This window comes from Apium graveolens, chromosome 5 (assembly GCF_009905375.1).
Source record: "Apium graveolens cultivar Ventura chromosome 5, ASM990537v1, whole genome shotgun sequence".
Lineage (NCBI taxonomy): Eukaryota > Viridiplantae > Streptophyta > Magnoliopsida > Apiales > Apiaceae > Apium > Apium graveolens.
This window is the reverse complement of record NC_133651.1, coordinates 75,391,424-75,409,002: the sequence shown is the minus strand read 5'-3', so window position 1 is coordinate 75,409,002 and position 17,579 is coordinate 75,391,424. Positions and strand designations below refer to the sequence as shown.

The following is a 17,579-nucleotide window of genomic DNA, read 5'->3' as shown; positions in this document are numbered from 1 at the left end:
ATTGTCAGAGCGAAGGATCTTTCAAGGTATCACTTCATCTGTTTAAGAATCGTTCTTTACCAGAGATTTGGGTTCTTCTCAACAAAGTTAAAAGAAGCTCATAATTGAATGAAGTTCTTCGAGAAAGGCTCAAAGAGTTTGCCAGCAGGGCTAGTCCTCAAGTGGTCAACAATCCTCATCAGGTATGATTCTTTAAGTCTGACTGTCTTCAAATCTGCCAGCTCGATTCACAATCTCTTAAAGACTACTCTGCTAAGCATCTTGTCTGGATGGAACATCACTTAAGAACTGCTGGATATTCATCCATGTTGAAAACTCAAGCAGCTGATCTGATTCAAGCTTATTGTGAAAAGAATATTAAAAGGTACAATCAGTTCAAGAATAAGCTAAAGTCAGTTGGAGTTCAACCAGTCGGACCAGCCAGCTTCACTTCTGAAAAGGATCGTGTCTTTGACAAGGAGTTGCTTCAAGATTTGGAAGAAGGTAAATTCGGAAGGGAAGACAACTGAATTCAATTAGCTCAAAACTTAATGTAATATGATTAGAGCTTTATGAATCAAGATAGACTAATGTAGTTATATGTTCAGTCTAGAGGAACATCTATCTTGTATTCACATGTAAATTTCTTTTGGAATCTGGAAAATGTTAAATATAATCCAGAATTTTTCTACTATTTACTTTGCATTACTGTTTATATCTTTTTCTTATTTATTAGTTGAGTTATTCTCTAGGTATTTGTTGTTATTTTCTAACAAACAAATAGGGGGAGATTGAAAGGCATATGTCATAGCCTATTTGTTTATTCTAGGATTTAACTCAACTCAAATAAGGATGTAACAAGTAATTAGTGGTTCTATCATCAGAGAGATCTCTCAAAGTAACATATGTCAAAGGATTAAGTAACATTGTTCATCTACAGACTTGAGGACTTAATTCACTGGAAGAAGCTCAAGAAATTGATCAAGCCTCAGTGATATAAATCAAGATTGTGGTGTTAATCAAATGACTGAGATCTCGTCAGGGTATCAATTAATTACAGGGATTTAATCTGAAGAAAATCAAGACATGAAGAAACATCACAGATGTTAGTCATTCATGAACCAGACAGTACATCGAGTGTCGACATTGAAGTGGTGAAATGGATTCATAAGTTTCAGTGATTTTCAGCAGATTGTCAGAAGAGTGGTTGCTGTTCAAGAATAGTATTAATTCTCTATTAATTAATTAAGTCATATAATTTAATTAAGAAAATAAATTATATTTGCAAAGATTAATTTTTTGATTAATTGGATTAATTGATTAATTAATTCTGAATTAATATTATGGTTTTTCAGAATTGATTTTGAATTTAAATTCAAAATTAATTCAGCAAGACAATCTTTTGTATTAGTATGACAATCGGTATGACAATCAATAGTCATACCGAAAGTCATGTCAGTTCATTTAAATTGTCTTACTGGAAGTCTTACCAGCTGTGGTGATTGTCTTGCTAGTACAATCAATAGTCCTACCGAAAGTTCTACCAGCTGTTGGGATTGTCTTGCTGAGCTAACAGGATTGTCTTGCCAGTTAAATCAAGGATTGATTTAATATAAAAGAGCAGCGGCTGATTTTCTACAGAGAGTGCATTGAATATCAAAATTACAGAAGAACACCGAACCAAGAAAACAGCAGAGAACTTATTGCAATTTCTCAGATCATTTATTTCTAGTATTCATTGTTAAATCTAAACCACTAGAAATCCTTTTCTTGTTCTTGTGTAACTATCTAGCGGATCAAAATTCCTAGAACTTAATCTCAAATTGCTTTTAGCATTTGATCCTTTTTATTTCAAAAATAGAAAAAGTTCATGTCAAATTTATTCTAGATTTGGAATAATTTATTTGAGATTAATCCCTTGTAAATGATACCGCTGTTGTAACACCTTTCAAGTTTAATAATAGTTTTATTTAACTTGAATTTTGTTTCACTTTTTTATTCCGCATTTTATTTGATTAAACGGTATAGTTTGTATTCAACCCCCCTTCTACAAACATATTGAGACCTAACATGTTAAGGGACTAACAATTGGTATCAGAGCAAGCTCTTGAAGAACAAAGAGTTTAAAGATCACAACAACACAGCAAGATGAACAAGAAGGATGTTGGAGTCAAAATTCCTTTTCTGGATAAAGATAATTACAATCATTGGAAGGTAAAGATGCATCTTCATTTACTTTCTCAAGATGAGGCCTATGTAGACTGCATAGATAGAGGTCCTCATCTACCTATGAGAGCTGCAATTGGAAATGAGCCATCTGTCCCCAAGCCAAGGCATGAATGGTCAGATCCTAATATTGAACAAGTCAGGAAAGATAAGAAGGCTGAATATCATGTTCAATGGAGTTGATGGTGACATGTTTGACAACATCATCAATTGCAAAACTGCCAAGGATGTTTGGGATACTATACAGATTATCTGTGATGGCACTGAGCAAGTTAGAGAAAACAAGATGCAGCTACTGATTCAGCAATATGAGCATTTTTGTAGTGAAGAAAGTGAGTCTCTCACTGACATTTTTAGTAGGTTTCAAAAACTACTAAATGCTCTAAAGCTGCATGGAAGGGTCTATCAGACAAAAGACTCCAATCTGAAATTCCTTAGATCTCTTCCAAAGGAATGGAAACCAATGACAGTCTCATTGAGAAACTCTCAAGATTATAAGGAGTTTGGAGAGACTGTATGGCATCTTGAAGACTTATGAGCTTGAAATAGAGCAAGATGAGAGGATGGAGAGAGGAAAGAAGAAAAGATGGTCCATTATACTAGTTGCTGAGTTAGAAAAGGAGAAGGAGATGAAGATGGAAGCTGTTGAATCAACTTCAAGGGTTTTTGAAAACAAGGGCAAGGGGCTTGCAGTGGAAAATGAAGATTCTTTGAGTCAAGATGACATGGAAGACATTGATGAACATTTAGCATTTCTTTCCAGAAGATTTTCCAAGCTCAAGTTCAAAAAGAACTTTGGAGCAGCCAAGCCAAATAGAAACATGGTGGATAAATCAAAATTCAAATATTTCAAATGTGTCTTGGCAGGGCACTTTGCCAGTGACTGTAGAAAGTCAGATTCCAGCAAGAAAAAGTTTGAGCCTGTGGATTATAAGCAAAAATACTTTGAGCTACTCAAACAAAAGGAAAGGGCTTTCATTACACAAGAAAACGACTGGGCAGCAGATGGTCTGGATGAAAATGAAGATGTCAGCTATGTCAATCTAGCCCTAATGGCCAAGTCTGATGAAACAGAAGTAAGTTCTTCAAGTAATCAGGTAATTACTACAAACCTTGCACATTTATCTAAAGCTGAGTGTAATGATGCTATAAATGACATGTCTACAAAGTTATATTATTTACGTGTTACACTTAAGTCTCTTATTAAAAAAAATGCTAAAATCAATGAAAATAATCTATTTTTGAGTGAGAGAAATAATGTGCTAGAGTCTCAGTTCATTGATTTTGAAAATTTAAGAATTGAGTGTAAGATTGCCAATGAGGAATTAACTGAGTCCTTGAAAAAAGAAGAAATTTTGAAGAAGCAGCTCGAGCGTGAACATGAGGTGATTAAAGCATGGAAAACATCTAGAGATGTCCATGCTCAAATCACCAAAGTTCAAGGAATCAAGTCCTTCTGTGATGCAGCCTAAAAAAAGAACAAGGAGAAACTAGAACCAAATTTGGTGGATGGAATGCTAACAGATGTAGACTCGACAGATGACGAGGGTCATCCATCGGATAACAAAAAGGGTTATCCGTCGACTGTAAGCAAGACTATCAGTAAAGCCAAACTTGTTAAGTTGAATGAAAAGTATGGATCTGTTTTCCAAGAACTTTGTTACAGGAGAATCGAGTCAAGTTAAGAAAGGGGAAAAGGCTAATGTTGGTCACATGACTATCAAACAATTAAGTGGTAGACTTGAAAAGATTGAGGTTAAAACAGAGGCTAAAAAGAAAAATAATAGAAATGGTAAAGTAGGAATTAACAAACACAATAACTACACACCTGATAAATATGCTCCAAAAAAAATCCGTGTCAAGTGTGGTAGTATAAATCATTTGTCTATTAATTGCAAATCTGCCATGCCTACTTCCATGTCTATGCCACCTCACTCTCCCAATATGAATGCCATGCCTCCCATGCCTATGAATGCTATGCCTACACAGAATATGAATGCACAGTTTGCTAATATGCCATTTGCACCTAATCCTTATTATGCTGCATTTAGTATGCCACAAATGCCATTTAGCATGCCTTACTGGAATAACATGTTCACTAGTAGCATGCCATCCCTGTTAATTATAATATACATGATAATTATGTTACAATGAATGGTTTCAAAGGTCCAACTCAAATGACTAAGGATGAATCTGATATCCCCAAGTCAAATGAGATAAAGCCTAAGAAACAGAAAAAGAAAGCTAACAAGGCTGGACCCAAGGAAACTTGGGTACTAAAATCAACTTGTTTTGGTTTTGATGTATGCAGGGAAACAGAAAGAATCTTTGGTACTTGGATAGTGGTTGTTCAAGACACATGACTGGTGATTCTACCCTGCTCACAGAGTTCAAGGAGAGAATTGGCCCGAGTATTACTTTTGGAGATGACAACAAGGGTTATATTGTGGGATATGGCTTGATTTCAAAAGACAATGTCATCATTGAGGAGGTTGCCTTAGTGGATGGTCTCAAACACAACTTGTTGAGTATCAGCCAGCTTTGTGATAAAGGCAATTCAGTAACCTTCAACTCAGAAGCCTGTGTTGTGACTAACAAAAGGAACAACAAAGTGGTTCTCACTGGTGTGAGGAAAGGAAATGTGTACCTGGCTTATTTCAACTCATCTAATGCAGATTATGTTACTTGTCTTCTCAGTAAAGCAAGTCAGGATGAAAGTTGGCTATGGCACAAGAAGCTATCCCATCTAAACTTCAAGACCATGAATTATCTAGTAAAGAAAGAACTGGTTAGAGGCATTCCTCTAGTGGAGTTTTCTAAGGATGGATTGTGTGATGCCTGCCAAAAGGGAAAGCAGATCAAAACATCATTCAGAAAGAAACTTGATTCAACAATTGAAGAACCTTTGCAACTGCTACACATGGATTTGTTTGGACCAGTCAATGTGTTGTCCATCTCAAGGAAAAGATATTTCCTAGTAATTGTAGATGATTTTTCATAGTTTTCTTGGACATATTTCCTAAAGTCTAAAGATGAGGCTAGTGAAATCATCATCAATCATATAAGGCAAGTCAATAATCATCCTGACTTCAAAGTAAGAAGAATCAGGAGTGACAATGGAACTGAGTTCAAGAATTCTGTCATGAGAGCATTTTGTGAAGAAAATGGAATTTTGCATGATTTTTCAGCAGCAAGAACTCCACAACATAATGGAGTAGTGGAAAGGAAGAACAGATCACTTATTGAAGCTGCCAGAACAATGCTTAAAGAATCTAAATTGACTACATATTTATGGGCTGAAGCTGTAAATACTGCATGCTACACTAGAATATTTCTCTTATCAATCAAGCAAAATGCATGACTCCTTATCAATTGTTCAAGAACAAGAAGCCAACTCTAAATTTTCTTCATGTCTTTGGCTGCAAATGTTATATATTGAGAATTCAAACTGATCAAAATGGGAAGTTTGATGCTAAAGCAGATGAAGGAATTTTTGTTGGATATGCTGTTGCTAAAGTATATAGAGTCTACAATCTAAGAACCAACATTGTTGTGGAATCAATACATGTTGTGTTTGATGATAAAAAGATTGAAGGACTGCAAGATGGAGACTACCATGAAAGCCTCAAATTTGACAATGTGGAGATGGTTAGTGATGACAATGATGATGAAAGTGATCAAGAAACAGTATCAAAGGATTATGCAGAAAAATCTACTACCAATGAAGCAGAAAATTCAACATCTGTCGAATTACAAAATACTTCATCCGTCGGGAGACAATCTGCCTTATCCGTCGGAAGGCAACCCGCTTCATCCGTCGGTACTCAAAATTCATCATCCGTCGGGTTATCAAGAGAAGCTGGAAATCAGAATAGATCACAAGATGATGGACTTTGTGAAGAATTGCAAGCTTAGCTATGCCTTGCTGGAATCACCCACAATCTTTTGTGAAGTTGTTGAAGAGATGTGGACCACTGCTACATATAACTCAACAGATAAGACAATCACACTCACCATTAAAGGTAAGGAATTCTGTATCAATAATGATGTTATAAAAGCATGTTTCAAGATTCCTCAAAACACTGTGACCTCACCACACACTGACACTGACATAATCAATATGTTTAATTTCATGAACTATGCTCTTTCTACTTCTAAGTTAAGTGACATTAGGAGATTGGGCCTTATGAAATAATGGATTTTTATGTGTGATGTAGTGATAAAGGTCTTTTCAGGTAAAATCAGTAATTTTGATTTAGTCAATATCTCCATGCTTAACATGCTCTACATGCGAGTTACAGATAGGTTCTATAATTTTAGTGACCTTGTTTTATTTGAGTTGGGATTCAAACTAGGAGAGTTAAATAAGAGATGTAAGAATGTGTATTATGCTAGATTCTTTATGATGTTAGCTAACCACCTCTCTGAGGGAATTGTGCTTGAGAACCCTAACAACAAATTAGATTGTTGGGTTCAAGAGAGAAGGATCATTGCAAATTTAAACAGGGCCAATCATCACAAGAAGGTGCCACTATTCTATTTCCCTGCAATGGAAGCACCTCAGGTAAGTGAGGTAAGTTCATCTATCCCTGCTATTCCAACCTCACAAGTTTCTTTGGGTTCCAGTGTAGCTATGGCAACTGTGTCAATGACCCAACAGTTGCCTACCCAAGCTACCAAACCAGTAAAAATTTCTAAATCCAAATCAAAGAAAACCCCCTTTGGTATCTCTCAAAAGATGCCAGTTGCAAAATCCGCCAAAACCAAAGAGGGGAGTGTGTAGGTGGGTAAGGCAGGTAAGGGAAGGGGTGAACATAAAAGAAACCCTAAGGATAAGGATGGAGAGTTGAGTGGTTCCCAGCCTAGCCACACTATATTTTCCCAACAAACTATAGTGCTTAAAAAGGATAAAAGCTCATTTCTAGCTGCATCCTCCTAAAAAGATGTAGCTATTGAACAAATCTCTCAACCAAGGGCATAGGCCAAGAGGGTTAGGGACACAAGCTCACCCTAAACTTATGCCAGAAAGAAGAAATCTAAAACCCTTGGGGATGCACAGGATACACATACTGTGCAAACTGGTGCTAAAGACACAGTCACTGTACCTTCACAAATTCAGTTTGATGTGGCTCCAATAAATGTGAAGTCACAGCCAAAATATCTAGTAATAGAAGCACCTCAAACACCAAACTCACCCACAAACTCTCTGGATGTGGATATGATAAACACATCAATTCCTGATTCCCCTTCTTTAACTTTGTTGGGGAAGCCAAAATCTAGTGCAAGTGAGCATCATCTTTTAGATGATTTGTTGGCTCACTTGCCAATTCTTTCAGGAACTGCTGAATCATCTGTGCCCAAAATATCATCAATCAGCACAGAGTCCACAATAGTTTCTATTCCAAGTTCATTCATTTCTACTCTCTCGATGGATATTGCTCATCTGTCGAGTAGTGATTATATCCCGATGGATAAGCTTAACAGCAGTTATCCGTCGATTAGCAAAATCACTAACCCGATGGATATCCCTTATTCGTCGAGTGTCTCTGCACCACCTCAAACTTCATTTATTTCAAATGCAGAAGAATTAGTGGTTGTACAGTCACTATTAGGATTGAGAGAGAAGAGTGTTTTGAGTGAGAGTTTGGGTTGCTCCCAGGAAAAAGGAGAGGAAATGAGTGAAACTATGCAGTCCATTTCTTCAGGACTTGCAAAAGAGAGTGAGAGGAGCCCCACCTTAGATGGTGAAGGTGAGGGTGTGAGGGCGGGGAGCCAGGGTGAGACCCTGATACAATAAAAGAGAGAAAATGAGAGAAATACAGGTACCGAAGCTATAAGGATAGATGTCATTGCTAGTGAGTCAATGAATGTCCAGGATGCAGACATAGAGGGACTATCTCAGCAACCTCAAGCTGTTATAGATTCCACCTCCCTTGATGCTGAGGCATTTACTCACCATGTTCCAGCTTATCAACTTCTAGCTGAACAGGGCAATGACAATGCAGAAAGGATGCTCAATCTGGTGCATACCACACAGTCTATGCTAAGAGCTAAGGATACCATCACAGCTTTGCCCTCTACAGCTGGTGATGTGGATTATGAGACTGGTGGTTCAGCTGATTTCTTTGGTGATGGAAGTGGGGATAGTGAAGATGAAACAATGGACATAGGGGGAGAAGTAGGCTCCAGTTCAAGATCAGGTATGCCATTATGGGCATTTTCAAAGCACTGTGATGAGCACTACTTCAAGACAACCCTGATCCAACTAATCAATCAGACAAATACTGCTCTTCAAACCACTACAAATGCCAACACCAAGAAGCTCCTTCAGGCACATCTAACCTCTCTGCAACTTCAACAAATTCAAGGCTTCCAACATGCTAGGGATGTAAACACCATCAAGGGTGATATTGAGGAGATGAAGAAGGCCATTTCAGAAAAGATGGATTCTAAGCTTCCAGAAGTTACAATACTTGACATCAAGAGGCAATTAAGGAAAAATTCTGATCTTGCAACCAATGTAGATGCCTTGGATACAAGCATGTCAGCCATGGAAGCATCTTTAATATCCATTCATCTTCATCAAGCTCAACAGACAAATTTACTTCAAAAACTGGTGGCTGCTCAAACCTCCTCCTCTACTCAACTTGATGATAACAAAAAGGGGGAGAAAGGACCAAGTGAGGGGGAGAGGCTTCAAATTCAAATTAGTAAAGTAATTGTGCCTTCAATTACTATCTCAAAGCCACCAGTTATAGACAGTATAGATCTGATAAATGCAGCAGCAGCCAACATTAGAGCAGCTGAAATGAAGCAGTTGAAACAAATCAACTGGGAGAAGATTGATGAGGATATACAAAGGAAATTTGGGCTAGTAAAGGAGCCGGAAAAGTCAGCCATCCATCACTCTCAAATCAAGCAGATTTCTGTGAATGAGATGAGCATGAACTATTTGGAAAGGGGACAGTCATCCTACATCAAATCTCCAAAGGCTGAAATAATTTTGAAACCAAGGGTGAACTATCCAAAATTATCATTGAAGAACCCTTTGGATACTGTGTATGAGACACCTAAGCCTGATAAAAAGAAGCTTATGTCAAGGTCAATTGCTTTCAACAAAGATCGAGTTTATTCAGCTTTGAAAAAAGAGAATTGCTAAATTTTCAGGAATGGGAAAGAAATTTGTGTAGTGGCTGGACACCCTCAATTTGCTGAAGTAAAGAGAGAAGAAAAGGCCAGATTGAAGCAGGAAAAGAAGCAAGCTGATCTAGATGCTAAAAAGGCTAAATAAAAGAAAGAGCAAATTGCTATCTTGGCCAAGCTACATGCTATAAATTCATCACAACAAATTCCTGCTCAGCCATCTGAAATCATTGAATCTCAAGATCCAAAGAAGCAAGTTGAACAACAGAAGAAAGCTCCAAGAATCAAGGAATTGGCTAAAAGAACTAAAAAGAAACTGGACATTGTTGATAATGAATTGGAGAATTAGTTTCCCAAGGAATCCACTCCAACTACAACTCCAGCATCAAAACCCTCTGTGGTATTTAAAGATATCAAGGTGGTGGATCCTTACAGGAACATTCATGGTGAACCAAGTTGTCACCTCTCAAATCCAAATCTTTAGTCAAAGCTCAATCTAAAGTCAATAAGGGAGATTATATGTACTTGTGTGACATCAAGGAATTCTCTGATCTAAATCTCTATCTAGATGAACTAGAAGAAGTAAGAGAAATTGATGCATACAGAAACCTACCTGAAAGGCTAGTTTTCAAGTACAAAGGAGGAAATGAGATTCAATGGCCACTTCACAGGATCCTTCAAGAAAGCCAAGCTATACTGATTAAGGTTTATTCATCTTTCAAGAAGAACTTTGGGTTCAATGTAACTGCAAGAAGATTGGTTCTAAAAAAGATTAAATAACTAAGGAATGTTAGAGCTAAAGATGCACTCCCAAAGACTCTAATTATCCCTTACACAGGGAGAATAATGCTGGCTGATGGAGTTCATGGATGACAAAGGAGTGAGAAGATTTTTCAGATTAGAAGACTAACTAAGCATCTCTAGCAATGAGACTCTCTTGGAAATGCAAGAAAAGCTAAATCTCTAAGAATCTGATGAACTGGAATTCCACAGGCAGCTCCAAAATTAGATTGAAGAAAACAACAGAAAGCTTGGAAAGAGATCCAGACCTTCAAGGAACTAGATAAATCTGCTCAGGCTAGAGGAGCATCTTGAAAATGACTGTGAGCAAAACTTTATACATTTTGTTAATTGAAGCACTTTACAGTTTTATCTATCTACTTTCAAAGTTGTATTTTTAGGGTATTTTGTTATCATCAAGTATCTCTTAATTTATGGCTACAATTCCAGTAGACATAAATTGGGGGAGATTGTTGTGTATATATTGTGAACTTGATGATTTCATTAACAAAACACCTTGGTAGATTTTACTTAGTGAAAATGTAGCACTCGACGGATAAGGATTAAAGTCCTGACGGATGACTCAATATAGTCCCGATGGATGATGATTTATTATCCATCGAGTGAGTAGCTTATGTAACAATAAGTCTGTAGCATATTTCTGCATACACATTGTTTAGAATCTGTAGTAGTACTTAAGTCATGTTGACTTTAACTAGATATGCAGAATAGGTTGATTAATTGTACATAGATGATGTCTTGTAATTCTGCATAAATGAAATGAAATCTAGTGCCTGATTGCTATCCGACGGATAATCAACAATGAATTCGACGGATGATCAACAACCCGACGAATGATCATTAACTCGACGGATGATCATGAACCCGACGGATAAAGAATTCAAATATCTGTTGACAGTGACAACACAGTCACATGCGTCGAGTGTATGCAAATGGAATGTGGTAGCCTATTCAACTAGGTTTTCGAGAACAAAGGAGCATTGCCATTTCCATGCTATTATGAAGATATTCAAAGATGCCGGAATAGAGTAATGAAGTAACATTGTAATAGACTCGATATTTTTTGTTTTATTATCTTGTCTTATTGCTTTGTAATCTTGGTGATATATAAACCAAGAAGCAGCAAATAGAACAATGAACTAAGAAACTAAGTAACCAAGAGAGAAACATTTGTAAGCTGAATTCTCAGTATTTCTCTGTATTCTTAGTTGTTCATTTGTAAGCAGCTGTGAACTTTTTGCACACAAAATTCTCTCGATATATATTATATATCTCTGGTGGAATCATTCAAATCCACCAGAAAGTTTTTAAAGACTCTTGTTTTTAATTACTTGTGTTTTGATTCATTTCAAGTGATTATTCCGCATTCTGTAAATCAATTCACACTGATATATATAATTGAGTTAGAACAATTTTTATTCACGAAAAAGTTTCAAGAATTCCATTCAACCCCCCTTCTGTAATTCTTGTTATATTGTTAAGGGACTAACAACAGTCCCCTCATTCGCACGATACTTTTCGTAATGATTGACCAGATAAGATACATAACCAATACCAATATCATTACCAACACAAATAATTAAATTAAACAAATGGGGTGGGAGGACTCGAACCCGAGTCCCTCCCTAAACCGAGCTCTGATACCATGTTAAGTAACCGGTCACACTAAAACCTTAAGATGGAAGAAGTAGGCCTGAACAGGATCTTATATTTTTAACACTCCCCCTCAATCGTATGATACTTTTCGCAACGATTGACAACAACAATTATAACCAATATCAATACCAATACCAACAACAAATATTTAGATTAAATAAACGGGAGTAGGAAGACTCGAATCCGAGTCCCTTCCTAAATCGAACTCTCATTACATATTAAGTAACCGGTCGAACTAAAACCTTAAGGTGGTAGAGGAAGCCCCAAACAAGATCTTATACTCTTCAACACACCCCCTTAATTGTACGATACATTTCGCTACGATTGACAACAACAAATATCAACAATACCAATAACAAATATTCAAATTAAATAAATGGGTGTGTGGGCTCGAAACCGAGTCCCTCTCTCAAACGAGCTCTGATGCCATGATAAAGTATAGAGAAAAGATATAAAAATAAAATTTTATTATAAGATGACCCGTTGTCAATTACAGGAGAGGGGGTTTTATATAGCCAACAATTAAATTAAATAGTAACAAAGTAAAACTTTCTAACAAGTAAGTTATTATAATAATAATACTATCTAATTATAACACTTTCTCCATCACATTTTAATATTCCACTTTGCAAAATAAAAATTTCCCAAAATATTTATTATGTTCTGTAATTTATGCAAATTTATAGCTTCAATATTGACTAAAAGACTCTTCTCATAAATGTTCTTGTATATAAATTGAAAATACATATTTTTTTATGGGATTTTATATAAATATGTATATTTACTTGTCTCTTGAATTAGATGTAATTAATGTTATATGTAAAGATTAGTAAATTGTATTATTGCGTGAATACAAGAAAAAAGACATTTTAATTTTAGTTTTATAATTTGTGTGAAATGTGTAGGGAGGGAGGGAGTAATATTTATATGTTAACACAAATTTGTTGTTTTGTGTGTCTGTCCCAATCTCTCGGATTATGCTTTGAAAGATTTGTCAAGTGTCTAAGCTTTGCAAACCCCAAGGGAATGTAGTTGGAAAGACAGCCATCTCATTTTTAGATATAAATAAAACCAATTTCGAGGTCTGTCTCTGAAAATTTACACCTTGATATTGTTAACGGCTCTTCACCAAACTCGAACTTTAGAGGTTTAGCCCATCTGAAATCAGTTTTGTTGTAATAGTGCAAATTTGGGTAACCAGCTAGCCAATAGTCCATTCCCCACTCATTGTTCCAGCAAAGTCATCCAGCATCTTATCTGTGCCATGCAAAGGAGCTTCCTTAAGGTTGACATAAATAAATTTTCCCTATACTTCGGCAGCAGCAACCAGCCCTTCATCGCCTACCAGTACCCTCCCTGTTAGTGCCTCATAACATGGCATTAAACAATTGCCAAAGAAGCAGCTGTCAAGGGTGACGCTAATCAAGATTGTGCACCTCTGCCCAAACAGTAGCTGGCCTTATCGCAAAATGTGTCCCGAGATCAGCGCACATAGCAGTGAAAGATGACACGTATGTAATATTGCTTGTTTTGTCCATATTGTGGTCTTGAGGGCCTGGATATTAGCTTCATTTATGATAAATGTTGCTTTAACCATGATTTTCAAATAACCCTGAAAAATCTTTTGAGGCGATCACAATTTCCCCATTGCTTATTTAGGAAAATGTTTAGTGTACGTAATGGTATACAAAATTTTGTATATAATGACAAGTGTTATATTTTAATTGGAATGTGCCCCCTTTATTTATATCAATAAACCCAATTAAACATGCCACCCAATTGTGATATACAATTTTTTTGTACAAAATTCTGTATACCTAACACTACTCGCTTAATTACCGGGGGTTACTTCTACAAACAAAGAGCATAGATCATGTGGGTCTGATTGAACTCGATGGCGGATGTATATGGGGGTGGGAAGAAACAAAAATTAATTAGCGGTATTTTTAAAAAAAAATTATGGAATAAAAAATGTATACTGTATTTTTTGAATGCCCCTACTGAAAAAGTTGAGTCCCTATAAAGTTGGTAAATCCATCCTAATTTCAGTTTTTTTGTTAATAATTACATGATAGTAAGTTGGAGATTAAACCGGAGCTACAAAGCAATTTTGCCGGGAAATATCAACAGAAATTGATGATGGGCAAGCTGAGGGAAAAAAACATTTGATATACTGGCATCACCTGCAGGGTACATGGTCCCCATTGAAATGATCCAGATTATCTGTGTACTCAGCCATTGCTATCTAATTTCCAGGCAACGGAGTGAAATGCTGAAGGGCAAGATACAATGATGCTTTTAGGTCTTGAACTATGTGTTGAATAAAAGTAGCAACTAGCAAGTGGAGTATGGAAAACTATAGAAGATGACAGAGATTGAGAGGCAGAGATGCCACTGTGACGCTGTCAGCCGTACTGGAGATACACCACAGTGTTCAACAACGTTGACTCTTGACTGTAAGAGAACTCGACTCTTTCTGGATGATAAACCAATAAACCATATGCTTCTTCCTTTAGATTGTGGAAAACAGTAAAATTTGGGGACCATTTTATTCATTAACATCAATAATTAAGTGCACTTATATAGACCAGTAGCAACTTCAACATCAAAAACTCTCTCCTTTACATCATTTTGATAAGATTATACCAAAATATGTTGGGTAATGTTTCCTATTTACAGTTTCTTTTTCTTTTAATAATATAGCGCGACTATGAGTCATGATCTGGAGCTCCTCCAACACCAAAATATTAACTTTGTTATTACATGACATAATGTTAATGCTAGTACATCAACTGGGACTTGACCAGATCACATAAAATACGTATCTGGAGCATTAAACTCTTAGACTTATTCTAATAATAAATTCTCATAACAACAACAGCGGTTAAATTTAAGTGACAATATTCGGTTGAATTTAGCATAAGAACAACCGGATCCGGTTAAATTTATATTAAATTCAATGGCAACCAGTCGGTTGTAAAGAAGGCAGTTGAAATTAGCATTTCGGTTGAATTTATGATTATATTCAACCATTTTCGGTTGATTTTGCTAACACTATTTTTAACCATTTTCCGTTAAAATTAATTTTACGCATTTTAATAAAAAATTGAATTTTGAATTTCACCAAAAAAATATTTTCCAGCCAAAATTATTAAAAACAACCGAAAAAGGTTGAATTTATTTTCCCAAAACCCAACCGGTTTTGGTTCATTATGTTAGCTAGTCCATTGTTTGTATATTAATTTCAACCATATTTTGTTGAATATAAATTTTATAAATAACCGAAAGTGGTAGATTAAATTCTGATTATGTCTATTAAATACAACCACCTCTAATGGACAATTAGTATTTACTTTCAACCATTTAAAATTAAATTTTGAAATACAATATTGTACAATAGTTTTCCAAATAAGCTACCTCTTGTACAATTCTTTAGATACATAACTACTAATAAAAAATAAAACAACAAATCATAAAATCCAAACTAAAATATATATATAAACAAGCATTAGTTCAACGTCTTCATGCCTAGTACAAAATATATAACTAAAGATTTTAAGACATACACCAAATTTTAAAGTTTGAGACCAAACTAACACATGCAAAATTTTAAAAGTTCTGGGACAAAAATAATCATAAGCTACAATTTTCGGCTAAAGTGGGAAGTGATATTTTAAGTCGTTTATATGAACATCGTTGTCATCTTCGTCCACCTTCATATGACCCGAGCGCGTATCATGTGGTTAAGAATAAAAATATGATTAGACTACACTGTCAAAAAAATATACAGACAATTTAACCCCATTTTTTAGTAATAGTGTCTGAAAATATAATCAACTGCCTCTTAGCGGAGTCTTAAAAAGTTGTGAAAATGCTGCAACTTCTCCCAATTATTTTAATTTTGGTTCGGACGATTTCGATTTAAATATTGTCGTTTTTTAAATAAGCATATGAAATGCGTGTGTATATACTGCTAAATAATATAAAATTTTGACTTACTAGTTTTATAAGATGGAATAAAAAAAATCAAAAGTACTTTAAATGAGTGTGACCCTTGAGGTTGGCTTGTTCTTCTCAGAAGATAAACGCAACCCATAAGAATAAACAGAAGATGACAAACGCCAGAAAAGTAATCAAAATATTTTGTGAATTTTCAACACCTTTTTTTATATATAATGAAAGAAAAAATTAATCAAACATGCATGTATGTCACCAACTGAAAAGGACTGCACGTACGCGTTATGGACTGCGTGTTCTCTAAATTCAATTATCTATCACTTTCATACATATATATACACACCGACCTTAGTAAAATTTCTTTCATCAATTGGCCCAGTACGCCATACAAATACTTATCTCTCTCTCCCTCTCTCTCTCCCTCTCCCTGTACAAATCTGAAGGGATCGAAAAATGGAGGAGGGGAAGGCAAGCGTGTGTTGTATGTGCGGTGACAGAGGCTTTGCCGTCGAGCTCTTCCGCTGCAACAGCTGCCACTATCGCTACCAACACTCGTATGTACTCTATCTCATCTCTTCTTATTACACACGCATGCTTATAGCACTTATTTAAGGGTAAAATTTGATAATATTTGTGATATCGTAATTAGTACTGGTAAATGATCATCTGCAGCTGTTTCTCAGGCAACAGCTGTATCTCTGGTTAAGGGATCAAAGATAGAAGATCTCTAATAGATGGGTGTATCTAGGAAACGATTTTTCTGATTGAAAACAAAAGCTTGAAACTTTCTGTTTACTCGTATAGGTCGACACGTACTATTCTAACTTGTATTTGTATGAGGGCAAAAAATTACGTACTAAATTGGACACATTAGCCTTCTCTCTCAATCTTCCATCTTTGGTTATTATTAGGCACGTTAGTTAGGCTAAGTTTTTCTATAATTATGTAAATTATGAAATGGCTTTAGATAATTCAATGAATGTTTAATATACATTGTAAACATGGAGTAACATATAGTACTTGTGCTTGCTGCCAAAAAAACATGCTAACATGCGAACAGCTACCGTGCTTGATAAATAACATGGGAATATCCTAGGCTGTCTAACTCAATAACTGCGTCATATGCAAAAGATCTTTTATTAAGTCTCCTTTATCTTATATGTTATATTACTAAGTCGCACTTTTATTTTAGTGGGATCTGTCGCATTTTGTATGTGTAACTATAACTTTGCAGCAGTGCCTAGCGCTCTTTGTATTAATTTGTTCATAATAATTATAAATGATTTAATAGGTATTGTAGCAACAACTACATAAAATCATCCAAGCTGATTGAAATATGTGACTGGTGTCGGAGTGAGCAAAAGAGTTCCCCATGCAGCTCCACATCCAGCAAAGCCAGTGCTCGGAATGTTGGCAACATAGTTATCACTTCAAAGACATCTGAATATTCCGGTGATATTAGTAGTCCAGGCAAGAGTCATGGCGGCTCCGAGCATATGAAAAAGAATCTTATGAGTGGAGTGCCTTCCCCGAGGACTGCTGCTCGCAGGTATAAGCTTCTCAAGGATGTTAAGTGTTGAATCACCGTGATATATGTGTGTGTGTGGCAGTGTGGGGTGGAGGGTGGGGTGGAGGGTGAAGGCCTGGTTACATAGTTCTATAAATACACACACACATATCCTTATGCCAACTTAATTATATCATTATATATAAATTATCCAAGTCCTCTATCAGCTTGTTATGCCAAGGGACCGTTGAAATGAAATTTTGAATGTTATATATCGTGTAAAGTACAGTATCTGAAGATCTAAACAAAA

The 17,579-nt window shown here is 35.9% G+C and overlaps 1 protein-coding gene across 1 annotated transcript; it reads left to right on the top strand.

Annotated features, from left to right (window-relative positions):
• Positions 1–16,215: 16,215 nt before the first annotated feature.
• Positions 16,216–17,342, top strand: LOC141660183 (uncharacterized). The gene is made up of 2 exons (XM_074467146.1): positions 16,216–16,316; positions 17,054–17,342. The coding sequence occupies exons 1-2, from the start codon at positions 16,216–16,218 to the stop codon at positions 17,340–17,342; spliced, it is 390 nt and encodes a 129-aa protein (XP_074323247.1).
• Positions 17,343–17,579: the final 237 nt, after the last annotated feature.